Source organism: Mchenga conophoros, linkage group LG13 (genome assembly GCF_057382185.1).
Source record: "Mchenga conophoros isolate Kocher_MC1m ecotype Shallow Benthic linkage group LG13, M_conophoros_male_GT1.1, whole genome shotgun sequence".
In the NCBI taxonomy this organism is placed as follows: domain Eukaryota; kingdom Metazoa; phylum Chordata; class Actinopteri; order Cichliformes; family Cichlidae; genus Mchenga; species Mchenga conophoros.
The window spans coordinates 4,043,463-4,071,392 of NC_140538.1; the positions used below are offsets into that span (position 1 = coordinate 4,043,463).

Here is a 27,930-nt window from a genome sequence, read left to right on the forward strand (position 1 = left end):
ATAAGAGTAATATTTGAACTTAGTAGCGGCTGCCATTGTTGGAAACTGGAATTGGCTGGGCCACGCTATGAATTCTGGGATATGGTGGGTCAGGAAGGACACACCCGACCCATCCTTCAAATTTGGGGAAATGAAGGCCGCATTTGTCGGCTGCATTTGAAAGAGTCGACACATTGGGACAGCCTTCATCGCCTGGCTGTGACGTAATCGGCCTTCAAATGCGGCCTCCGGTGGATGCAGCCTACGTTTTGGGAGACAGCTTTTCTCCCAATTCACATACATAATCCAAGCTGTGGTGGTCACTCAGAAACCCTAGCTCAGCGGTGTTCAACTACAGGCCAAGTGTAGCATAATTCAAATTATTTTAGATATACATGTAAAATTATGAGGAAAAAAATCATAAATATGGTAATTTAGTGTAATAAGATTATATTAATCAGATGAAATTTACATTTATAGAGCAACAAACAATGTTAGATAATTTAGTTGTCTGATCGTGTTGAATGCAGCATAACTGCTGCATTTTGTGTCTGACATGATCAGTTACCAGTTTATTGGGTACACATTACTAGTCTAATAAAATAATTCTAAAGTTAAACTTGCCTCCCAGAAGATTACTTTAAATTAGACTGGTTTTAATTTCTTGGTTAAATAGAATTTCAAATTTAACAGTTGCTGAAAGTTAAAAAGTGACAATATTTTAAAAAAATTAAGATGGAACAAACACAACTGGACAGTGACTTTGGTAAAAAAAAATCTGACTAAAAATCATATGTTATGCATCACAGATGAAAGCAGGTTTACTCTGAGTGCGCGTGTATCCTGTTCAACTTGAGAGAGAGACTGTCCTTTCATCCGGTCATTTGGAGGAACTAAGTGTCTTTCCCAGCATTTAGAGCAAAGCAGTGAGCCATTTTCACCACCTGCTGTTTCACATATTTTTTTCTTTCAGTTTAAAAGAGAGTAGAAAATTCATCTACAGCAACTCCACCACACAGAAAGTCAGACAGAGATGTGGAGAGTCGTGATATGGATCAATACCTGCTTCTTCCTTCCCGTGACCATACTGTTCTTCTGCTGTGTGTGTTGTGCGGTACGTAAGTATGTATCATCTTTTTATGTCTGTGAGTGTGAACAATTAAAAAACTCAACATAAAGCAAATATGAAATGAAATAAAACTTAACCCAGCAATAGACTGCCAAACTGCCTAGAATATACCCAACAGTTGACAGCTGACATAAACTTGAATGTCAGTTGATAGTCGACAGTGTAGGAATAGTAGAATAAAATAATAAATTCTTAACATGTTGTATTTTATTGGTGCAGCAAAAGTAAAGTGTAATAATGTGAAGTTCACTGAACCAGATACAGTCATGTCATACAATTAGCGCATCCCAGATGAGTGAATATATGAGCCTCATTAAAACCAATCATGTGCTGACAGCTTCACTACTATTCAGAAATTATTCTCTAAATTTCTGTCATTAATGGGATTAATAGTTGTGCTTTGATCATATATAAGAGTATTGTTCGACAAAATCTCCCGTAGACGTTCAACATGTTTGCAGTTTGACTAAATAAGAAAAACCCATAAAGTGTGTAAAATTTGGCCTCACATTTATTTTTGGACCATTCAGTGACCTCTGCACCTGACTATGTTGTTATTCTACAGCAAAACAGTCAACACTTAACATAGATATATCTTAAGATAAGTGTGATAATTCTCTGTAATATTCTTAGTAACAGTAATATATAATTTTATATACAGTGTTTTGGGGTCATAACGGGTTTTTTTGTTTGTCTGTTCTGCAACTGACTTTTCTAAATATTACAGAATTAATTTTATTTGCTGAGTTAGAAGTTAAATAACAAATATTTAGTACATGTCCTTTATGTTGGTTGTATTGTGATGAAGCAAGAAGGTGCTGTGTTGAAATATTCAATTTGTTTCTGTTGGGAATCCATTTCACTATAACAGCCTGAAATTTGTGTTTATTTTGAGGTGTGTGAATAATTAATTCAAAAAATATATATTATAAGATAAATCATTACTTGAATGTTTTCTGACGTACTAGTAAAACATTTCACTTGCTGTATATATTACCTCTTTAAAATAAATATATTCATTCATACACATTAATTTACACTTGGGTACAATCATTTTAAACATTGTATTAATGTGGTTTCAATTAATATTTCCTGCAGGGGCGAAGATATCAGGTTCCTGTCATCTATTACACAAACCTCATCATCTCCATTCTGATCCATCACAGCATGATGTTCTCTATGATGGTCCTTCGGTGGTACATACTGCACGACACCATTAAGTGTTTCTTATACTATTTGTCTGTGATGGCCAGTCTTTACTTCAGGTTGTGCATTGCTTTGGAAAGGTACCAGTGTGTGTGTGTGTGTGTGTGTGTGTACTTACATGTCTCTGAATATTATACTGAAGCATTGTTATGTTCTGTACTCTGATAATCTTTCTGTTTGTGTTGCAGGTATTGTTTCATCGCCTGCCCACTGTTGGACTGCCTCAGACAAACTAGGAGTTCTGTGCTGGTCTGTGTTCTGGTCTGGGTCCTTTGTAGTGTTAGTGTTGCTCTTGCTGTATTTTCATATGAATTTGTATGTTTAATTATTTATGCCGCCCTCCCTGCCCCCCTGTTCATCTTCTGTCTCGCTGGGACACTTAAAGCTCTGCCTGCTGCCACCTCAGTGCCCACTGAAGAAAAACGAAGAACTGTAGGAACCTTGGTTCTGTTGCTGCTTAATTACTTTCTCATAAACCTTCCTGCAGTCATTCTATTAACTTTGAATTTATATCCACCTGAAACACTTCACCCTGAGACAGCTACTGATTTTATCATTATAATCTTTTTTCTGTTTAGTTCATTGTTGGACTTCATTCTGTTTGCCTTCATGTGTAAAGGGCCCATTGACAGGCTGCTGGCACGTCTGTGCTGCTGCAGTATGGAGAGCAACAACACAGGAGATGTGACTGATGTTAGCACAGACAGGTCAGATCATGTAGTCAGAGATGAGGGGAAAGGGGAAATGGGAAAAATGGCGAGGAATTAGAAAGAGATATGCACCATCCTTTCCAAATATTTTTCAGTTGATGCCTAAGGCTTTCAGTGATTTGAAATCCTGTTCTTTGCACCTACTAGGAGCCACAGAAAGCTTTATTTTGTTGAGTAGCTAAATGATGTTAATGCAAATGTGCAAATTATTGTTATATCTATAATATATCTGTTGCTGCTTAATTACTTTCTCCTAAACCTTCCTGCTATCAGTCTATTAGCGTTTGAAATTAGAGCTACACTTCCCGATCACAACTATTGATTTCATTATCATGATGTTATTTCCTTTTAGTTCACTGTTGGAGTTCATCTGTTTGAAGTCCACTGTTTGTTTTCATCCGTCAAGGGCTCATCATTCCAAATATTTTTAGCTGTCCCCTCAGACTGTCAACAGCCTAAAATTCTGATCTTTGCACCTACTGGGAGTAACATTGTTTTGTTGAGTAGTTGAATGTTGTAAATGAAAATGTACAAATTATTTCATAATTTCTTCTAAATGGCAGGAAGGTGGTGCAGTGATTAGCACAGTCACCTCACAGCAGGAAGTATGGGGACTTTTATTAAAATTTTTTTCCTGTCCTGTCCGACAGTGTAGCAGTCAGAATTGTTGTCTGAAGGACAAAAAGAACCAAACAGATTTACATTCACAAGTGGAGCATTACAGCCTTTGCTATAGTGGTCCACTTGATAGTCAAATTTTATTTGAACTTTATTAGGATTTTTTATTTCAGGTTATTACAACCACAGCGCACGAGGGCGCGGGAGAGAAAAGAAAAAAGAAAGAAAGAAAGTAATGATTGGGAGAAAGTTAACAGCAGGGGAGGGAGAGAGAAAAAACTGATAACTAAAAAAAGACCAGAGCATGATCTCCATGAGTCTGTAACGGTACTTTGACTTCCTCCTGCAGACCAAAACATTCAGTTAGATGTATTTGTGATGCTAAACTGCCTGTAGGTGTGAAGACTGTCCAGGATGTCATATGACAGCTGGGATCAACTCCAGTCACCACCAACAAAAGATTGATGGAGTTTCATCTGAAGACGTCTTAAACTCAAATATTAATCATCTAAAGAGCTTTTGAAACCTTTTTATTTTGTATCATTGCAGTCATTTTAAAAACTCATATTAAGTTTTTATTTTACCGTTAAAAAATTTTAAAAGGACACTTTAAATGTCGAGCATTTGTTTTTTACATTTTCAGTCACAGTAGCATTTGAATGTCCTTTGATCTATTCAGTTACGACTGTGTATAATGTATTATTAATAATATTGTTGTTAAACATGGACGTGTTTGTGTTTAGTTTAGGGTTTGTGTTTTTTGTTGGTTTTGTAATTTTGTTATATTTTCTTTGATGTTTTAATTGTGAAATAAAAGTTTCTTGAAAAGAAAATGATTAGCTTTTTTAATTTTTCCAGTTACAGGAAGTAATGATTACATGAAGTTATTAGCAAAATATGATGAATCCTGAATCTACGGTATGTGTGTGAGAGAAAAACATTGGGGAGAAATTGTACTTTTACTGCCTTTTCACTGAAGAGGACAAAACTTTTTTCTAAAAATTAATTGATATATAAATATGAGCATAATTTCTTTCCTTTCATGATTCAAAATTATTTGAAATTACATTAGTTATGTGATTCTGATCTGGTCAACTCCAAACTTCACTGTAGTAGTTCACTTCACTGTTACAGGGTTTGAAACTGAGGCTGTCAACCACCTAAAGCAAACACTGAGGCTAAATTTACTTGTGTTACGAAACATACATGGGAAAAAACGTTCCAAGTCATCAGAACTGGGTGGTTTGAGGTTTTCTGTTCTTTCTCATTTTTCCTTTCATTTTCTCAGGTGAAGCTGCCCGGCTGTCTTTGGCTGAGGTTGGAGTCTCTGAGTGTGTGTCAATCTCTGCTTACTGGTGGGTACTTCTTTCATAGGGCTCCAGGTGTAAGAAGGACAGGTAGTGCCACAGTTCCCTGCCATCATTCCCACAGTGACTTTAGGGCCGCATCAGTCTGTAAACTACCAGTTGGTCATCCATTCACAGTCTTTTTTTAATCTCATGTTTTATGCCTGTGCTCCTTCTAAGCTCCTGCTTGGACCCTGACGGCTCAACAATTAGCTGACCTGCAGTCTGATAACCTCTGTTTTGTTCCTTCTCCTCACCTCCCCCTGGACTTTCACATGCCTGCACATGGATAATGCAACACATTGAAATCCAGGATGACATTTTTCTGTATTAATTTTTTTTCAGTGCTATAAATAAAGTACATATATTGAAAAGAACATGATTAGCTCTTTTAACTTTTTGCAGTTACAGGAAGTTGACTCAATAAGAAATCTGCATTTAATCTAAAAAACCAACAGGGTTGTTTCCCTGGTTTCATAAACATGTCAGATTATATCAAAGTCTATGACAAGACGACTTATCTGTTGCTATGATCGGTGACCACAGTAAAATCTTCATGGATGCATGTATGGTGTCAGTAAATGGTTTAAAGTCTTAAGCAAGCCTGTGAACCCACAATCATATACATGCGTCTCAACAGCATCACTGCTTTTCAGGACCCTGGTCATGTATTACTATTTATGTAGTTCCAAACATTTTAAAATAATCTTTGAATTGTGAAGGGAAGAAAAATACTTGTTATATGTGAACACCAGGTACTTTCTGTTACCGGCCTAACACAGGTGTTCATAGGTATGTTATATCACGGTCTCTGAAATGCAGTGACTTGTTCTGTGCCCTCCTGATATTTAAGGGTTTAATTGATTACAATTATGCTTGGCATGATGAGCCTGGGACATTTGCTCCTCATAATATTAGAAATTTACAGTCAGTATGCTCAAACTCAGGCTTTAGAAACAAGATTTAGCAACAATAAATTATGTCCATCTTTTATTTACAGTCTATACGCATAACAAAGAAGAAGGCAGGCCTCATCACCGTAAAGGAGAAACATTTTTAGAAAAATTAACAAGAACATAATTTCTTTGCTTTAAAGATTCCACATTATTTGTTGTAATATTAGTGAAATGAATCTGGTCAATGTCCAGAAAGCTTCTTCCTAAATGTAGAATAGATTAGAATAGAATAGAATTCAACTTTATTGTCATTGCACATGTCACAAGTACAAGGCAACGAAATGCAGTTTGCATCCATCCAGAAGTGCTTTAGCCATGATATAGATATATTACAAAATATATATTAGCAATAATATAGGTATATAGATATATTACAGGAATGGGTCTGTTATACGTATGAGGGGACAAAAATGGGTCTATTATGGGTATGTTACAACGTACACGATATGAAGGTATGTTATGAATATGCTATAACTATAAATATGTACAGGCTGTAGTGGGTATACAAGCTAGGGCTGGGCGATATGGCCTAAAATCCATATCGCGGTATAATTTGAAGCACGTGCGGTAACGATATATATCACGATATATTCTTTTCTTCTGTATAACGTATTTCCCACACTATAAGGACTTAAAATCCTTTAATTTTCTCAAAAATCAAGAGTGTGCCTTATGTATGAATTCTGGTTGTGCTTACTGACCTCGAACCGATTTTGACGTGCAGAAATCTGTTAAAAATGTTTTAGTACAACTTTGGTAAGCCGCACTGCTTGATGGATTGTCAGAGCATTACGGCTGCCGTAGTGAGGAGCTTCATGGAGTAATCTGGGTCCAAAACTCCGTCCTCCTCAGGTCCCAAAGTCAAACGAATACTGAGAGTTAAAAACGGTCTAAATTCTTTCATCTTTAATAAAATCATCAGCGTTGCTGCTTTATTGGGTGTAACAAATAAGTTTAACATCCATGAAAACAGAATTTATTAAATTTAACAGAGTTACAAGTTAACAGGAAGTTAGCTCGCTAGTTTCCACCTAAACATGACATACCATGTTCCACCAACTTTTTTTTCCACTCGATAAAAGTTAACGTGAGGGATTCTGGTGGTTGGGGACGCATGCAATCGCATAGCAGGATGCTATACACGGGCCAAACTTCAATCAGGAGAACAACCGAGATTATTCATGCACAATACGAGGTTGGTTATTAATATACTGCAACAACATGGGGATAGAACAGCTGCGAGAGAATTCAACATTAATGAATCAATGTTACGGAAGTGGAGGAAGCACAGTTTTTGGCTTTCTCCATATTTCAAAAGTGCTTCATCTCTTTGCTATGACTGTCGCCCGCCATAATTTGCAGATGATAATGGTTGTAGCGCAGCTTGGCCAGCTTGATCGTTGGCCAAATTTATATCGTTTCTATCATTTCCACCCCTAATACAAGCTATGTATAGACTATGAAGAGGATATGAATATGAAACTATACAGAAATATGAAATATAAAGCTATACAGAAATTTGCAAGTTAGAAACAGTTGTAAACAGTTGTAGAATTATAATTATCGTATTGTACAGAATGATTGTTTATACAGAATTATACAGTAGTGCAGTTAAGATAACTGCAATATGTGGCTACTTTCTACAGAGGCTATATAAAGTGCTAGTGGTTGTGGGTGTGTGTATGTCCAGTCCATGTGTTAACGTGGGTCAGATGTCAGGAGGCAGAGTTCAGGAGTCTGACAGCTGTAGGGAAGAAGCTGTTCTGGTACCTGGTGGTCCACCCGAGGCGCTACAGGGTGAAGAGTCCATGTGATGGGTGACTGGGGTCTTTGATGATTTTCCCAGCCCTTTTCAGACACCACTTCCTGTAGATGTCATTTATGGCAGGAAGTGGTGCTCTGGCGATGCGCTGGGCAGTTTTCACGACCCTCTGCAACGCCTTCCAGTCCGAGGCAGAGCAGTTCCCGTACCAGACTGTTATACAGTTGGTCAGGATGCTCTCGATGGTGCAGCAATAGAAGTTCACCAGGATGTCTGAGGACAGGTGGTTCTTCCTCAGAGTCCTCAGGAAGAAGACGCGCTGGTGAGCCTTCTTGACCAGCTTGGAGCAGTTGGTCGTCCAGATGAGATCCTCGGAGATGTGGACTCCCAGGAACTTGAAGCTGCTCACACGCTCCACAGCCGTCCCCTTGATGTGGATGGGTGGATGTGGGTCAGCATTCCTCCTGTAGTCCATGATGAGCTCCTTGGTCTTCTCGGTGTTAAGCAGCAGGTTGTTTGTGTCACACTACTCAGCCAAACAATACACCTTCTCCCTGTAGGCAGCCTCATCATTGTCATTGATGAGGCCAATCCCTGTGGTGTCATCTGCAAACTTAGGCTACGTCCACACTAATGCGTTTTCGTTTGACCTCCCGTCCACACTGAGACGGCGCTTTCCTCAAGGAAAAACACAGCGTTTTGAAAACGCTCTCAAAAACGCATACATTTCTAAACGCAGCTGTCCCGTCGCAGTGTGGACACTCGGAAATGGCAGACTTTCTAAAACAATGACGTTTTTAGTCATGTGATGCAGTCATGTGACCAAATAAACAAAGATAGCGGAGTGCATTATACAGCGGTTGTTTTGATTGCTCTCAATTTTGACAGCCCTAAGAAAGATGAATATCAGTTTGTACATGCTCCAGATAGCTTTTCTTCAAATTCTTTAATTCTCACTCGCTTTTGCGCAGGACTGGAACGTAAGCGTTTTCATCCGTTTCAGTGTGGACGCACGACTCTGTGAAAACGACTGAAAACGCTAGTGTGGACGCGGAGCGTTTTCAGATGAAAACGCCATTTTCAAATCTATCCGGGCTAGTGTGGACGTAGCCTTAATGATGGTGTTGGAACCATCGTTAGGTCTGCAGTCATGGGTGAAGAGGAGAGGAAACTGATGATTTTGTTAGTTCACTTCTCTGTAACAGGATTTGAAACTTTAAGATAAACACTGATCACTGATGTTATCAACAACCTAAAGCAACCGCTATGGAAACATAGTTTGCAATAACCAGTGCATTGGAAAACTGCATACTTAGGTTTAAAAAAATTGTAATTTTAAAAACAATCAGAAAATCATAAGCATCATCGACAAAAAATGTTAATATCAAGGAGTTTTACTTCTCCCTAGTTTCATGAGGCCACTTTGTTGTGTTCAGAAAACAGCACACATGGGCAAATGGAAATGACTGCATGTTAAACTGTGGAAGACGTCCTGAAAATACAAAACAATGTTTGCATGTTGTGTGCTCTGCATTGTGAGTGTGAATGCCTGGGGTGTAGGTAGGAGCTGGGGTGTAAAGTAAACTATCACAACTTCCCTGTTCAAGATGTTTATAATTATTCACATTATTTCTACTTGAAGAGGGGCATAATGAAGAAACTACCTAATATTTAGAACAAGCCTGTGCTATGATATTGCAAGCATTTCATAAATTATTGTTATTATTGTTATTAAACCTTGATAATCAGTTAAAGATATAATAAAAAATACAAGATTTTAGTTTTACATAAAAGGTTGTTTTAAGATAATGAGAAAGTAGAAGATTCTTTCACAACAACCACACAGCTAGAGATGCAGGAAGTGCTGATATGGATCGACATCTGTGTCTTCCTTCTAGTGACCATGCTGGTCTTTTTTCTTCTTCTTGTTTTTTTTTACTGCATGTGTTGTTCAGTATGTAAATATTTCTGTATTGCTGACATTATTAATACATAATATTATTATACTCTTTATTTCTGTTAATATGTAAATATATTGTTTTGCTTTCTTTTAAAAAAAAAAACTAAAGTCATATTTAAAAGGAAAAAAAATGTAATATCTCAAAAATTGTTGACTGAAAATACGAAACAATAAGTCACGAAATTAATAAAAATACTCACTGTGTACGTCAACTTTGGCCCAGTGACAGCTGGGATGCGATCCAGCACCCACGTGATCCTGAGGCAGAGAAAGTAAACAGAAAGGAGAAATGGAAAAAATAAAACATGAAATGTTGAGTCGTCTTGAAGATCGAGTGGTTACTTCAGTGCTCACAAGTAAAGTCAGAAGTCTGTAAATAAAACAAAACTTTCCAGTAAGACTGCAGATTTATTTTGCTACAAATGTAACAATAATAACAGGTTTTTTTTATTTCTTTATTTTAAGATTAATGTGATCTCTATCATAACAGTAATATGCCTCTCTAAGGCATGATAGAGTCAGTGAGTTTAGGAGTGTGTGTTAAAATATGTCACTCATATGCAGATTCAGTGGGGTTCAGTATCTCGGGTACTCTGACGTGTAGACGGGAGACGCTGGGGAGAAATCACGTGCGTTCTAACTATGACCTGCTCTACCAGTGCAGCCTAAATCAGGAGTTTCATCACTGGAGTGTAACAGCAGTCAGTTCAGTTTACACAGTATCGTGCCACTCAGGATAAAAGGCTGCTGCCTGTCTGTCACCAGCAGCTGAAAATTTCTAAATAAATAAATATGAAAACAATGCAATATTTTATTTATTCTTATTGAAAGTAGTAAATAAATAGTTAAAACTGATAGCATGGTGCCCAGCTAATACAGGCATTTGGAATCACCAGTTACAATCCCATCCATATTTCCACGCTGTGGGAGGAAGTCAGAATACCTCACAGGTGAGAATCCTCACAGGCTCAAGGATAGGGATGGGTACCGGTATCCGGTGCCATGGTAGTAACCAGACCGAAAAGCAGCGCACATTTCGGTGCTTTATTTCGGTGCTTTTTTTCCCTGAGATGTCAGACACTTTGAATTCTAGCCAATCATTTTACGTTTCCGAGGATAGTAGGCGGGTCCAGGTACGTACGTTCTTTTAGAGCAGAGCTACAGATTAAAAGTGTGTGTCCGCTGTGAGAAAAGGTTCATTTAAAAGAAGAAAGGAAAAAAGTCTAGCTTTGAAGGTAAAGAGATGACTGTACTGTAGGGTGAAAATTGTGGCCACACTGGGAGGTTACAGGGAAAGTTTTCAGGTAAACTCTGTGCTTCTCTCACTGTGACCTAATTAGTCCTTACTTTATTTTATTTAAGTTATTTTTACACAATTGCATGTATTTATATTATATATTTAGATTTAAGAACAATGGTAACCTAATGCTTTTTCCACCACTTCCTATCCCACACAACAAAGTGGTTTACACATTGAAAAACCCCCTCACAGAAAGTCATCGACAGGAGCGATGTGTCCTTGAAGTGATGATGTGGATCAACATATGTGTCTGCCTTCCTCTCACTATACTGATCATCTACTGTGTGTCTTATATGGTAAGTAAATAATGACTTGTTAATCTCTTTTTGTGAGTCCACAATTATGTGAATAATTAGAACATTTAGCAAAAAACCCATCATTGCTTACGTCAGCGGTCCCCAACCCCCGGGCCCTGGCCCGGTACTGGTCCGTTTGTCGTTTGGGACCGGGCTGCGAGAGTAGAGGCTCGGTTGGGAAATCTATGGTTTAAGGGTTTTTATTGTTAACTTGGTTTCCCTGGGTCTTTTCCGGTGTTGTAGTTGTGTGTCTTATTTTGAAAGAAATATTTATGCATTACCATAGCAACCAGAGAGCATTAAGGGGCAGAGAGGAGGATGTTACTCTCAATGTTGTTGACACATTTCAGGAGGACGCTGCTAATAAAGTTACACAATTACACAGTGAATTCATGTTTATTATTATATTTACACAATACCACAGTTTTTGTCTTGGTCGTATCATTTCATTTTGTTGTATTTATCCGCAACACCTTAAAGGTCGGTCTGTGAAAATATTTGCTACTGTGTCGTGTGTCTTGTGTCTCCACAGTCTGGTATTAAACCGGTCCTTGGCGCAAAAAAGGTTGGGGACCGATGCTTTTCGTTCCTTACGTCATTTCTGGATGATATCTTCTCTGTTTAAATTAATGAATTGGAGCAGGTCAGTTTGATATTGAAAGCTCTTGATTTGGCATCTGTATTGATGACAAAGGATAACAAAGTAGGGTGTTTAACTCTTGTAATAGCGATGGCCGTATCAATACAAATGTCTTTATTGCCAATACCAATGGTGGTATTAGAGTCGGCCTAATACTAGCATAATATAGTCGATACTTTGTTTCTATAGCCCACCTTTTACAGTTGACTGTCAAATATATTTCATTTAAAGGCAACAGGACATTTAACCAACAGACGTTTACCCAAATTCTTTTAGACACAGGCAAATTCACATTCTAGATTTTTTTGTAAGTGAAGTCTTTATTTGTTTTTAACATCAAACCAAACGAAAACAAAAACAAAACAAAACAACAAACAAAACAACAAACAACAACAACAACAACAAAAAGACAGCTTCCAATACCATGGTTAATTCACCTTTACATTTTGGGTCTATTTTCAACAGTTACTAACTATCGGTACACACACACACACACACACACACACACACAAAAGGGACAATAAATCAAATTCTTAAGTTATTCCGTTACTGAGTGCCTAAACAAACATACAACACAGCAAACATAAAGTTTAACAAAAGATAATTGCCCAGACAAAATAAAAAACAATCTCAGCCAAAAACACGTCCCCATGATTTGTCAAAACCCTCCCTATCATCATTAATCCTAGCCAAGAATTTTTCATACGGCACCATTTTCAGCATATTATCTTTCCACCTATTATATTCTGGAGGAGATGGTTCCTTCCACACACTGAGGATAACTCGGGCTGCTGTGATCACCCCCACCTTTATAACCACAAAATCATATTTTGAAACCCCAGGTAAAATGGTAAATGGCCTGTATTTATATAGCGCTTTACTAGTCCCTAAGGACCGCAAAGCGCTTTACATATCCAGTCATCCACACACTGGTGATGGCAGCTACATTGTAGCCACAGCCACCCTGGGGCGCACTGACGGAGGCGAGGCTGCCGGACACTGGCGCCACCGTAGGCAACGGGTGAAGTGTCTTGCCCAAGGACACAACGACCGAGACTGTCCAAGCCGGGGCTCGAACCGGCAACCTTCCGATTACAAGGCGAACTCCCAACTCTTGAGCCACGATCGCCCCACAAGCACAGACCAATCCCCTAATAAGCGCAGTCTTGGTGACAAGGGTATTATCAAACCAATCCACCTTCCTATTTTGTTTAATACTTTTTGCCAAAAGGGATAAACTTTCCCACATTCCCAAATAGCATGCATAAATGTCCCTGGATCTGAGCTACATTTCCAGCATATATTATTGGGACTGATTCCCATTCTATAAAGTTTGGACGGAGTGAAGTACCATCTGTGTATTAATTTGTACTGAGTAAATTTACCCCTGGCCTCGCTTACATATTTAAAATTCTACACCAGTCTTCTTTAGAAATTGCACAACTCAAATCTCTCTGCCATATAATGCTCAAGTTCTCACATATCTATTTTTTTAGATTGTTAAACAGATTGAAAACAGCTGCTCTATGTGCTGTACTGGACAATTCTAAAAACTCCACCACTGTATTTGTGCTTTGAGTAAATTTTCCTTTGGTAATACAATCCCTTATTTGTAAATATTTCCAAAAAAATTTTTCCCTTATCAAACCATATTTTTGGGTTATTTCAGCGAACAGCATAAACGCTCCCCCTGAGTAAAGATCGCTTATCCTGTGAATGCCTTTGACAAGCCATTCCCAGTCTGTACAGCAGTGTTGTTCCATAGCGAGATAAGGTTGTCTTAAATGAGATGCTTCACACATTGTGCACCTCTACCCAGACAGCTTTAGAATACCCGAGCACTGGGTTATCATGAAAGTCTTGTCCATTAATAGCTGAGCCCCGTGAGAGAACATCCAAGGGTGCAAAAGGGCTCACTAGTTCCTGTTTGATCTTCATCCAGCTCAGCTCAGAGTCCGATCCTGTCCAGTGCTTGACCAGTCTTGACATTTCAAATGCTAAATTATACAACTTCACATTCTGGAGGGCCATTCCCCCAATGTCTTTAGAGGCCCACATTTTCTTTATATTCACTCTTGGCTTCTTGAATAATCTTGAATTAGCTTCTCAAATTGACTAAATATGTGTAAAGGAATTCTTACGGGTAACATCATGGAAACATAATTGAACTGCGGGGCCGCCATCATTTTAATCACATTAATTTTACCACATAGTGTAATTATGGGGTAAATGGGGTACATTCCAGATTTTAAAAAACCCGCTTTCAAAATACATGTAAGGTTGAAAGGTATGTTTCTTATATTAACTATTTATTTTGATTATTATTAATGATCACTAATATTTTTTCAGAATTTATGTGTCATGACACACTACTCTGCCCTACATTAGGAGCCTTTATAAGTTAAAAGTATTGTACCGGTAATGTGTAATGCAATTTAAAGTTGCTGGGTTTTTAAAAGGTTTTTAGTTTTTTCTAAGTTCAGTGGAAGAATGGAGAGAACAGAAGCCATTCTGAATATAATCAGAACTTGGATGGACATTGGTTTGAACTGGTTTGAAAGCTACTGGTTTCTGTTCTGAGCAGTACTCAAACATGAAATAAAATCCACCATAGAAAAATTAGAAAAATGAAGTAGGTGATTTAGGCAGTTTGTTAAATGTACTTGTTCTTAAATTGTGCTTTTCTACTCATGCACTCAAAGTACTTCTGTGTCACAAAAGCACTTTTTCTGTTTCAGTGGTTTCTATCTAACATTCACACTGATGAAGCGTACTTTAGCATGTAAACTGGAGCAGCCAGGGATTGAACCCAAAATGACCATCTTTACCTGCTGAACCACAGCCACCAGTTCGATAACCATTAAAAATAAAATAAAGGAGTAGGTATGATATTAGAGCAAAAGAATAGCATATGTATGTCTCATTTTTCGACTTTTCCGATTGTTTTATTTTATTTTATTTAAATTTACATTTCACTGCGTGTTGTACTTGTATATGCATGTGACAAATAAAGAATCTTGAATCTTGAGTAAGAATATTATAGAAAAGTCGAAAAATAATCTAGTCAGGAGCCAGTTTGTGTTTAGCAGGATTGCTACAGTCTAATGAAAACACTGACAGTGTTGGGAACAGTGTTGGTCAAGTTACTTGAAAAAAGTAATCAGTAACTAATTACTGATTACTTCCCCAAAAAAGTAATCCCATTACTTTACTGATTACTTATTTTCAAAAGTAATTAATTACTTAGTTACTTTTTAAAAACACGATTTACAACCTGAAGAGGTGATAAAGCGATAGATCTTTCAGCCCAATTTTACTTTTTCTGCAGGCAGGCCTGTGTAGGTCTGAGCTAAGCAGAAGATGAACACAGGGCCAGGGAGGAGTCCATACATTCTGAAATGTACAATTTCTTTCAAGAGTATTGCAAGAGGGACACTGACAATAGAAAAAAGCCCAGACCAGAACACAGACCAGCACAGAACTCTTAGTTTCTCTGAGGCAGTCCAACAGTGGGTGCATGATGAAAAAATACCTGCATCACAAGATACATATTCTGATTATAACAGTGCAGAATAATATTTTGCTGACAATACAATATAATGTTCAGAGACATGCAAACACAGTGAAAGACAGGTACCTTTCCAGGGCAATGCACAGCTTGAAGTAAAGACTGGCCAACACAGCAACGCAGTTAATAATAACACATGTGCTACTTTGCACTCCTGCTTCCCAAACAATCATTATGCAGATCTGGATTAGATTAGAGATGAGGTGGTTTGTGTAATAGATGATAGGGATCTGACTCCTTTGTACCTACAGGACACATAAATCATAACTATAATAATGATGTAATGAAAGAAAAGACAGAAGACACAAACAAAGTAACAATCAGTGTTATCTGTAGACTGTAGCAGGGATGTCATGGGCCAGAAGGCAGGAAAATGTAAAGGATCGAATACACTTTTGGATTTTTGTAGTTTTTACAGCTATTCCTTTTGTTAAACTTCTCCATAGTCATTCATGCTAAACCAAAGTAATTAAGTAATAGATACAAAAAAAATTAACACAGATATACCTGTTTTAACCATCTATATTAATCTAGTTTAAAAAAGAAGATTTTCCGTTAATGATCAAAACCTTTCTGTTTTATAAATACAGGACAGTCTGGCTAAGGAACAATCACAACTTTGTTTTCTGTAAATTGATGCATTTATCATGTAGAAATTTTGAGACATGCTGTTGAAATTGCACCTTCATATATTAAGATACCTCAGGGATTTCATGTGTAGTTAAACATATTTACAGTGACAGAAAGGGGAGTTTCCTACAGACTACTTAAGATCAAAGTGGGCTGTATGTCGTAAAATGAATTTGATGTCCCTGTGAAAGTGGCTCTTTTTTGTTATTGGTTTTCAAACTATTAGTTTGTCAAACTTGACACACAGCTGTATGTATGGAGATCAGAAGGGAAGCTGCTGAGTGAGGTCACTACAAAATGTATGATTCTGAAACAGGCCGCCCTCAACCCACCCAAAATACCCCTCACCCTAAATGACAGGAGCTCCCTCATCTGAATGCCCTGTACACCCAACAGAACTTTTGCTTTAATAAGGAGATACCTAAATAATAAATAAAAAACCAATGCACACATTTATAGTCCCTCAATTTGTACAGAAGCACATTTCAAGCAAATTATTGCAGTCCCATTATTTGCTAAACCTTCACATTGTTCACATAGTCATAGATTTATAAAAATACACAAATCTAAGTTATTATTTACTTACCACACAAATACAACAGAGGATCACTATGGTCAAAGAAAGACAGATACCAGTGTTGACCCATATTATCTCTGGAGGTGCATTCAGCATATCTAACTGTCTAACTGTGCAGTTGGAGTTGCTGTAAAAGAACATACTCTTCTCATCTGAAAAGACATGCAAAAAAACAACATCTGTGTGAAATAGCAGACAAGGTTTGTAAACACTGCTCTTCACAATAGGAAAAATCAGAACACTTCCAACTTGCCCCACGCATAATCACCTAATTTCATTTGCACCTTAATTTTGCCATATCCAGTGAAGCAATTCAAAAATGTACTTTTTATGAACATTGTAGAGTTGTAGTACTTTTGACACATTTCCAGTTGCCATAGTGTTTTCCTAAAAGCTTTAGGATTTTTTTACACCAACTGCAAATGTTACAATCTATAGTGATTTTTTTTGTATCCAACTTTGAGTTCAATATCATGCAATATATACAGTAATATATGTAGTCTTAATATCAAAACTGCACCAATTTAATGACCAAAATGTCCAATAATAATAATAATAATGTCGTTCTACTTAGCTTCTAGCCGTTCTAGCTGATGTGCTATGTTAAACATCTTTTTCATACAGTTACTTTTAAGGGAATTGTCTAAATCCATGATCATACTAAACAATTGGATACAAAGTCTCATTTAAATGAACCATCATTAAGGTAGGATTAACTTAAGAAACTTTTCTATCTACTAAACTAAAAACTGATTATGTTTACAGCTATATATTACACAACTAATGATTTAAAGAAAGATCTTGGTAGCAAAGATTTGAAAACAAACTACTGATCTGTTATCAAGTCTCTATTAACCAATCTGTGCAGAAGCAAGTGTATTTTGTGCATTACAGATAAACACATTTACATTTACTGCATTTAAACAGAAGCTCACTGCAAGCAGAAAATAAATAAATGCAATCTTATAATAATGATTTGTCCTAATTATGAGGCAGTTTCTTCATAATTATGCTGCTCCTGAGGTAGAAAAATTGTGAATAACTGTCAGCTTAGTGTTTACTTACCTCAGGACTGCTTTCAGTAGAACCTGTGGGTAAAATCTGTAATATGAGTTTATCATGAACAGGGAAGTTGTGGTTGCCTACTTTACACCCCACCCCCACTGACATGTGCTCACACTCAAAATACAGAGTAGCTGCTTAATTTTCAGCATTCAAACAATTTTTTTCTGATTTTTTCCCACGTTGAAGTTTTGAATACAATAATTCCACCTCCATGCTGCGGCTGCTTTTGATATAAAAAATGATAGACTTTCTTTTTTCAGAAATACCCATTAAAGAACGGCTTGTGAATTGCGGCTAGAAATAATCCGAAACAAATGCAGTACATTTGGGCGACCGTGGCTCAGGGGGTTGGGAAGCGTATCTGTAACCGGAAGGTTGCCGGTTCGATCCCTGGGCTCTCTGTCCTGGTCGTTGTGTCCTTGGGCAAGACACTTTACCCTACCGCCTACTGGTGTTGGCCAGAGGGGCCGATGGCACGAAATGGCAGCCTCGCTTCTGTCAGTCTGCCCCAGGGCAGCTGTGGCTACAACTGTAGCTTGCCTCCACCAGTGTATGAATGCGAGAGTGAATGAATAGTGGCATTGTAAAGCGCTATATAAATCCAATCCATTATTACATACATGTTTGGCTTACTTTTAGTAAGAACTGCAGTTGGCAGCTGCTTTATGAAACCATGTTGTTGACTTTATTAGCTCCTGACAAGCTTAATCTTCCTGTTTCTACCATATTAAAACCTACAGACATTCCTGAGAGCAGCTGAAATAGCAACAAACACCCTGTTGATGTTTTTAAGATTGCTATCTTCAGTCAGAACCTGCGGCTAGTGTGAAAGTTTGACTCAGGATATAGTAGTTGTTTGATCGAAGGAGTTTTAAGATAAGATAAGATAAGATAAGATAACCTTTATTAGTCCCACGCGTGGGAAATTTGTTTTGTTACAGCAGTGGACAGTGCAAAGTTGCATAGAAAAATTAGAGAAAAACACTGGAATAAGATATCAAAAAGATACTATACACAACAGAATAAAATAAAATACTATATACAATCGAATAAACTAGAATAAAATAGAATACAAGTGCTATATACAATATGAATATAATACAACCATGCCAGAAAGAATATTGCATAGAGCAGGGCGATATGACCAAAAATATTTATCACGATGTGAGGGTGCTGGGGAGCATCTCCCTCACTAAATGATGTACGCACTCACTGTGTCTAATAGGAAGTTTTGATTTTGTTATGCTTTTGTTTTGAAGTCCATTAACCTCTCTCTCTCTCCCTTGAAGTCAACTTCCTGAAGGCCTTAGTCATGGAGTGCACACATGATTATGGCTTAATGATGTCCACCTGAAAGGAGTTCTCCAATCACCCACTGATAGTGGGTTGAACCATCTGATGAGAGCTGAGGGGGGGAGTGGGTTGAATTTTCAGTTTGATTTGATTTAGTTAGTTGGGATATTGTTTAGCTGGGGGGTGTTTTGTAATCTGATATTTGTGAGGTGTGTCAAAATAACTGCAATGTTTCACTGTATAGGTTTTTGTAGCTGGGCTGTGTCGGGGTGGGAAGACCTTTTACATTTTATTGGTGATGGTATGACCAGGGGGTGATTCATTTTGAGGGTGTTTCAGCATCCCCAAAATGAATCAAAGCACCCCCAAAGATTTCTTACTTTTTTTTTTGACAATATTTGCTGTTTGTGGGACACACTACTAAAAATATAAAAAGCATACTGAGATCATAATAAAAGTATAGATAAACCCTTCCCCCCTCCCAAAGTGGTTTGTTCCAGCTCGCCTCTCCCCTTCTCTGGCTCTAGCGCCGTTGCTGCCAGAGCGATGGTAGCTGAGACGCAGTGGAGCAGGAGTGTAAGTGCCTGGCTTAAAACAGGACATATTAGCTGCATTTAACCTTCAGTTACTCTTTATATAGTTAGGTAGGAGTCAGGCCATGTTTCTTTTTAGCTGAAAAACATTAACATCTGGTGCCATTCCAGATATGTTAACATTGTACAATCTTCTGGATAATCAGATCTTCCCCACACTGAAAACTGTTATTCAGGTTGCCCTACAAACCCAGTTAGCAGCTGTAGCTGTGAAAGGTCTTTTAGTGTCTTGAGTCAGCTCCATACCTGGCTGAGAAGGACCATGGGTCAAAGCAGACTCCAGCACCTGGCTGTGATGTCAGTTGAGAAAGATGCTTGAGAGACTTGACCACCAAAATGTGATAGACAGATTTGCCAGCCTCAAGGTGAGCCGACAAAGGATAAAAGAAAAGAAAAAATCTGCAGAGCCATAGTAGTATCTGCAAAAAAGATCTTTTCATACATTGTATACATTGTACCATAGGCCAAGGTGTCTCAATTTTTTAAATTTTTTAATAAAAAGGAACACCGCGGGACGTGACAAAACGTCGCCATGTTACGCCTCAGGAGAGAGAACGGGCTAAAAGACACGTTGATGGTTTGGAGAAAGTAATTACTGAAGTTAACTCAGAAAAATCAATTAGAGAAAAAGACTTTGCAGCGGGAATCGCAAGTTTGAGTCCCACCCGGTATCCAGTAAGGGTCCTGGCTAGACTCCCTTGCTAAAACCAAGCACTGGAATGGTGCGGCTACGTCTCCAGTCTGTCCGCAGCTCGGACACAAGCATCTCACTACATGTTGTACTGTGTATGTGACAAATAAAATTTGAATTTCTTTCTTATTTTCTTTAATCAGTGATGAATGGTAAGATGTTCTAGCTTCACGGAGGGCTTTCTTATAAAGCAACAAACTATTTCTCCAGGCTAAATGTTGATTTTCTAAATTTGTGACACGCCATTTCCTCTCCAGCTTACGAGTAATCTGCTTTTGGGTACGTGTTTGAGAATTATACCACGGAGTCAGGTACTTCTGATCTGAAGCTCTATTTTCACAGGAGCTACAGTATCCAGAGTCGTACGTTGTGAGGAGGCAAAATTATTAAGAAGATAATCGACCTCTGTTGGAGTAGCGTTCAGGTTGCTCTCTCTGCTCTGTGTTGGTACAGAGGTTGAGTTCTTTTGCATTTTTGAAAGAAACCGATTGAGTCTAAAAACAGATTAAATGCCGTGTTGAGGCTTTCGTTTTAGCATCTACATGTTACAATCAGCCACAACAATTATTTTATCTGAGCTGAGGATGGGGTTTGGGGGAGATAACAGGGGCAGAAAAGCTGCAGAGAGGCATGTAAGACTGCAACTCTGCTTCCTGGTGCTCACACTGCACCTATGACTAATTTACAAGGAGAGCAAAGGGAAATGTGAACGTAGCACGTTGTAGCTGTGAAGAGAGAGTAATAAACATTCATTAGAACGTCAGAAAAATTTGTTCTCCAGTATTTAGAAAGTTGACAGTCAGAAGAAACCGGAAGATTACCAGAAGCAGTTACAACAAGTGAACAGCAGGTGTCACACTGCATCAGCCTTCTTTTCTCTGCAGGAGAAACACAGATGAGTGACAAATTAAAGAAACACGCTGCCACTTCAACTACTCCCATCTGCTGTCTGTGGGTTTTAATGTGGTGGAAACAGGAAGATTCAGTCTGTAAGGGGCTCATAAAGTTTTTTTTTAATTCATAAAGCCGCTGCCAACTACACTTGATAATAAACAAGTATATACTGTGTATATCTGTGTTATTTTGTTTTTATCAGAATTCTCCAACCCTGGCAGACTCTGTGCTCATTCTGACAGAAATACGAATTCAGTTCTACATGAAAGGTGGTAAAGTCACAGAAACCTCATCAATCATTCAGGACTTCAAAACTGAAATAAAGATTTAAATGTATCCATCATTCATTTAAATGGATATTTGAATAAATCCTGCTATAATGTGACCAGCATTTGGTTTTTTGTATTTATTCACTGGTGCAAAGAGCAGCAGATTCTGTTCTTCTTTAATGACTGTTGTGATCTACTGTTGTCCCAGCCATGATTTTAGTGATGAGCTCACTGTGTTATTTTTGCCTCCCTCTGTGACCCTGTTATAAAGATACTATTCAGCAATTCGCTCTAGCATGTGTGCACATACTGGTGGTTGTATAACAAGACATCAGAGCTTCTTGATGTGGAATAAGCCATCACCTACCTCTCAGCTTTGACATGTTCACTGCTGACACTCTGAAATAATAGCAGCTTACACCATGTTTGCTGTCACAAAGTTTGTTAAATGTTGATCGTTTGTTGTAGCTGTGTTGTGATTTAGGCAACAGCTGTACAGGGGAAGAAGAAAAAAAGACTGTTTATGTTGAAACGAAATTGCATGTCCCTTTGAGAAGGACAGACATTGACTACAGTCAACAGAGCTGGAGGGATGATGCTTAGCTGTGCAGACAGTTTGAATTAAAATGCGTCCTGCTGTTCCTGATTTCATGTTTGGGCTTTTGTAAATGTGAACACCAATGAGTACAGGGTGGGGTTAGTAAAGTAAGCTAGCACGACTTCCCCGTTCAAGACAAACTTGTCATATTGCAGACTTTACACACTGGTTCAGCTGGAAGCAGTCCTGAGACAAGTAAGAGCAATGTTTACCTTACTCACATTATCTCTACATGAAGAGCAGCATAGTAATGAAGAAACTGACTCATAATAAGGACAAGTCCATATTTTCAGACAGCATATTGTAGTCATGACACCACCTGCTTTTCGTTTGTGCTTGCAGTGAGGCTCTGTGTAAATGCAGTGCTGTCAATGTGTTTCCTGCTAATATATATATGCATGTGTCTGTTGGTAATATAAGAACTGTACTTGGTTTATGAGAGCTCAAATAGTATTAGCAATTTGTGGTGTATATGATGAATATAATATAATATACAATTGAACTGTCCATATTAGATACACATTGCTAAAATAGTCTCATAAAACATATCTTTAATAAATCTTGCCTCAATCATAGTTACTACAGTTACTGTTGCAAAGACATTTTTTTTACTGTTGTTGGTGTCCTGGAACATTTTCTGAGGAATTTCAGGATGACTTTTATTCCTTGACATTTAAATATATATAATCCATCAATGAAATACAGATTTTTCCTCACTTTAAAGTCATATATCTGATACAAAAATACATAATTAATGCTGGGTAGAGAAGGAACATAACTAATTCAACAAGACTGAAGTTTCTGGAATTGTTGCTACTGCCGGTTTCTGTCTTTGGCTTGCAGTCGGTGGGACTAAAAGATTATAGGTACTGTAAATAGTTTAGTGCTATAGAGCAAAAACAGATATGCCTAATTAAATGGCAGAGCAGGGACGGGACTATGGTCTGTCAAAATGAGACAGAGAGGAAATTCCAACAAATTGCAGAATTATAATGACATGAGTAAGGGAGCCACAGGAGAGTACACTTATGTCTCTGTTATCTCTATGTGAGAAGTGGGTTGCACTGTGACTATAACCACAAATGGTATGGATGTGTTTTAAAAACTGTGATTTTTGTAACAATTTTGTAACCATTCTGTGTCACAACTGTGTGTGCTGGGCAAACGGTGTGGGAGAAAATGGAACAGAAAAAGTGGAAAATATAAAATGTTGAAAATCTAAATAAAGGCAAGCACCGCACAATCAAGCGGCCTGTGATAAACGCTGTGAAGCGAATTAGCCGGCTAATAATAATGATAACAAGAACAACAATACTAATAGTACTACTACTACTACTACTACTACTACTACTAATAATAATAATAATAATAATAATAATAATAATAATAATACCTTAATAATAATACTGTTAAAAATATCCACTTCGCAACCAAAAACAAATACAGAAATGACAAAAGTCAAGACATCAGCCCAGGGACCATTACCAACCGGTCGCAGCAGATGGCCGCCCCTCCCTGAGCCTGGTTCTGCCGGAGGTTTCTTCCTGTTAAAAGGGAGTTTTTCCTTCCCACTGTTGCCAAAGTGCTTGTTCATAGGGGGTCATATGATTGTTGGGCTTTTCTCTGTATCTATGAAGCGCCTTGAGGCGACTTTTGTTATGATTTGGCGCTATATAAATAAAATTGAATTGAATTGAATTGAATTCATATTTTCATACCACGTCCCACCTCTATTCTGTATACCCAGAGTAAATTCTGATATTATTTGGGCTCTTTCATGTTTTTGTTTTCTGTTCAACAGGCTTTTTTTCTTCTTTCCCAATTCACATACAGAAAAGTAGAACAATCTTAAACTAATGCGCTTTCCAACACTTCCTATCCCACACAATGCAGTGGTTTACACAGGAAAGAACCCCATCACAGAAAGTCATGGACAGGAGCAGTATTTCCTTGAAGTGGTGATGTGGATCAACATGTGTGTCTGCCTTCCTTTGACTATACTGATCATCTACTGTGTGTCTTATATGGTAAGTAAATGATGACTTAGATTTTACATTTCTTACATCTCTTTTTGTGAGTCTGCAATTATGAGAATAATTAGAAGATTTAGCAATAAAAGAAAACTCGTGCAGAGGGCTGCAATGATTTGATCTAATGACAATTAGAAATAATCATTAGTTCCGTATGTCATTTCTGGGTGATGACACAGGCTGATTAAATGAATGTACTAAAGAAGGTAAATTTTATAGTAACAGCTCTTGATTTAAAATCTGTATTTATGACAAAGGATAACAAAGTGGTATGGTTAACTCTCGTAATAAAGGTGGAAGGAATGGTTCAAATGTCATTTGTATCGATACTGGTATTAATAATAATGTATACTTGATATATATTGATCCCCATTGCTGGCCTCCTGAGCCAACAGTGCAGATAGTTTCAGTTCAAGTTTATTCGGTCTAGTCTCAAGTTTAGTTCATTTAGGTCTCTGAGTTTATTTGTTTATTGTCTTGTTCATGTTCTCTTGTCTTTTAGGTTCCCTTTGTGTCTTTGTCTTCGTCTCCGTCTCCTGTGACAGTTCACATCTCTGTGTACTCCCTTCCTCTGTGTATCATAGTTTGCGTCTTACTGTTTCCTTTTTTATTTTGACAGCCTCTCTTCCTGTGTTCAGTGTGTTTAGCTTCACTTCACCCATCTCGCTATGACTATTCATTCACTCTCACATGTATTTATGTTGTCAGTTTCCCCTTGTCCCTCAAGCTTTGCATACACTGTGTGATTTTTGGCCCATTTTGAGCTGATTTTTCAGTCGTGCGACCCTTTTGGTGATCGGCCCGAGTTTCGCCTTAATCGTGTCTTGTGCATCGTGTAGTATACATGGCGTAAGGAGAAGTAATTAACACCTCACAACCAGCTCCCGATCATCAATCGCATGGTCGCAAGAAAATCAAACCTGTTTGAAATCCTGTCATCCTCGTTAGAGTGTCAACGTAACCTCTCACACTGAGCACACGCAAACAGAAATGGAAGTGGAAAGACGGAGTAACACAGCAGTCCAGCGTGTGATCTGGACACAAGCGATGGAGGCACAACTTGTAGAACTTTGGCAAGCTCATCCGAGCCTTTTCGATGTGGCCTCACAAAATTATCACGACCGCACCAACCGTGAAAAGAGTTGGATGGACATTGCTGCTCAATCACAGCTGCCTGATCAATGTTTTTCATTAGCAATTTAGCAAAGTTGATGGTGATGGTGGTGGTGGTGGTGGTGGTGTGCGTGTCTGTGTGAGTGAAAGACAGAGAGGGAGAGAGAGCGAGCGACAGATTTTCTGTTATAACCTTCATGGTATGGACGCACAGTGTGAGCGCTCAGGTCGCATCAGAGCACAACCACAAACTTAAATGTTTTTTATTGCGATTTTCTGTGACAGACCAACACAAAGTAGCACAAGTAGCAAATTGTGAAGTGGTAGAAAAATTATACATGGTTTTCAAAATTTTAAGCAAATAAAAATCTGAAAAGTGTGACGCCCATTTGAATTGAGGCCCCCCCCCCCCCCCGTGTCAGCAGTTACAGCTGTAAGTCTTTTGGGGTATGTCTCTATCAGCTTTGCACATCTAGAGACTTGAATTATTGCTGGTTGTATCACCTACGACAACTGAGGAAGTTCAGGGTCTCTCCAAAGATCCTCAGGATTTTCTATACAGGCGCTGTGGAGAGCATCCTCACACAGAACATGACATCGTGGTTTGGGAACAGCTGTGTGAAGGACCAAAAAGCTCTCCAGAGAGTGATCCGTACAGCAGAACGCTGCTGCAGGATTGCTCTCCCCCCACTTCAGGACACCTACACCAGGAGATGCCGGACTAGAGCAGCGCAGATACTGAAGGACCCGTCCCATCCAGGCAACAAACTGTTCCAACTTCTGCAATCTGGTAGAAGGTTCCGCATCTTCCGGGCAAGGACAAGAGACTCAAGAGGAGCTTCTATCCCCAAGCCATCCGTGCCCTAAACACACACACCCGCCCTCTCACATCATCTATAATTGACTGAGACAGGACTCTTCCAGACACTCTAAACCAAGGCACAATGTACATTTCAATTCCTTTAATTTTAAATATGTTTATATTGTCTATCCTGTAAAATAGTCAGATGTCTATTCATATTAATGTACAGAATTCACCTGCTTGCTGCTACTACTGCACATTCACCCAGTGTATGTATGTATATATATATATATATATATATATATATATATATATATATATATATATATATATATATATATATACATATATAATGTTCTTCCTCTACACCCCCCCCCCCCCCCCCCCCCCCCCCACCAATTTTTGCACATGTCGAGGAGCGTGTCAGGCTACATTTCACTGTGTGTTATACTTGTATAACTATGCATGTGACAAATAAAGAACCTTGAACCTTGAACCTTGAACCTTGTTCATTACAAAATAGCTCAAGCTCAGAGTGTCTGTGAACAGCAATTTTCAAGTGAATGGCCAGCTTTACCTGCTGAGACGTTATAATAAATATCGATCTAATTAATTAATAATTACATTACATTTATATTTCCTGCAGGTGCAGAAGAGTCAGGTCTCTATCATCTATTACACAAATCTCCTCATCACCAATCTAATCCAGATCTGCATAATGACCCTTTGGGTGACAAGAGTGGAAAGCATCATCACCATCATTATTTATTACTGTGTTATGATGGCCAACCTTTACTTCAGGATGTGCATTGCTCTGGAAAGGTACCTGTTCAGTGTGTGTGCATCCTTGCATGTCTCTAAACATGATCTTTGTACTGTGAAGCATCCTTACAGTCAGAAATGTACTATTGTGCACTGTGATAATCAGAATTTGTGTTTCTCTTGTGTTACAGGTATTTTTCCATCACACACCCACTGCTGGACTGTCTCAGAAACACTAAGAGCTTGGTGGTGGTCTGTGTTCTGGTCTGGGTTTTTTGTTTTGTCAGTGTCCCTCTTGCCATAGTTTTAAATACATTTCAACATTTAATTATTTATGTCATTATTCCTGCTCCTGTGTTCATCTTCTGCTTAGCTCAGACTTTCAGAGCCCTGCCTGCCGTCAGCTCGATGTCCACTGTGGAAAAACAAAGAAGTCTAGGAACTCTGACTGTGTTGTTCTTAAACTACGTTGTAACAATCCTTCCCACAATTGCCTGTTATGTTCTTGATAATCATATCAGTTGGATTTTGTTTCTGCTCATTCCTCTGGTGGACTTGTTTTTTTTCATCTTCACTGTATGTGTGTGGTGTGAGGACAGCACTGCATCAGATGAAGAATATGATGATGAGTGCGGCTTACTTTAGAACAGACAGGAGTGTTGATGAAAACAGAGTCAAGAGAGAGAAACAAGGATGCAAATGGTTGAAGAGTTTCTGCAAAATGAGGCAAAAAACATCCTTTACAAATACTGTTGCATGAGGACATCAGACTGTCAGCCATGCTTCTCTCAACTGAAGTGTGTCCGTAAATAATTTAAAAATGTTTCATAATCTGCATGAACGCTTATTTGATTCAAATATTAACCTTTTTTTTAAATTTCTCATATTGATGTTAGTGCAGTGGTTCTCTAGGTGTGTGGCCAGAGTTCTGACAGATGAGGTGCAACTCACCTGGCAGATAAGTTACGCAGAACTAATGTTTAACATCAGAATCACTTTGACAGCATAACAAAGAAATGGGCAGCAGTTACGTTAATAATATGCAGATCTGCTGCAACAGATAGCCGCAATAAAGAAGTGTACTGAAAGTGCATGATTGCGGATGCCGCTCAGGAGTGTCCGCCTCCTCTGCATCTGCACCGC

General features: G+C 38.3%; 2 protein-coding genes across 2 annotated transcripts; both read left to right on the forward strand.

Moving 5' to 3' along the window:
- Window positions 1–1,012: 1,012 nt before the first annotated feature.
- LOC146560705 (uncharacterized) lies at window positions 1,013–3,082 on the forward strand. The gene is made up of 3 exons (XM_085243175.1): window positions 1,013–1,093; window positions 2,207–2,394; window positions 2,503–3,082. Exons 1-3 carry the CDS (start codon window positions 1,013–1,015, stop codon window positions 3,080–3,082), a joined length of 849 nt encoding a protein of 282 aa, XP_085099301.1.
- A 20,854-nt stretch (window positions 3,083–23,936) lies between these two features.
- Window positions 23,937–27,432, forward strand: LOC146560706 (uncharacterized). Its single transcript, XM_085243176.1, has 3 exons — window positions 23,937–24,107; window positions 26,672–26,847; window positions 26,979–27,432. The coding sequence occupies exons 1-3, from the start codon at window positions 23,937–23,939 to the stop codon at window positions 27,430–27,432; spliced, it is 801 nt and encodes a 266-aa protein (XP_085099302.1).
- Window positions 27,433–27,930: the final 498 nt, after the last annotated feature.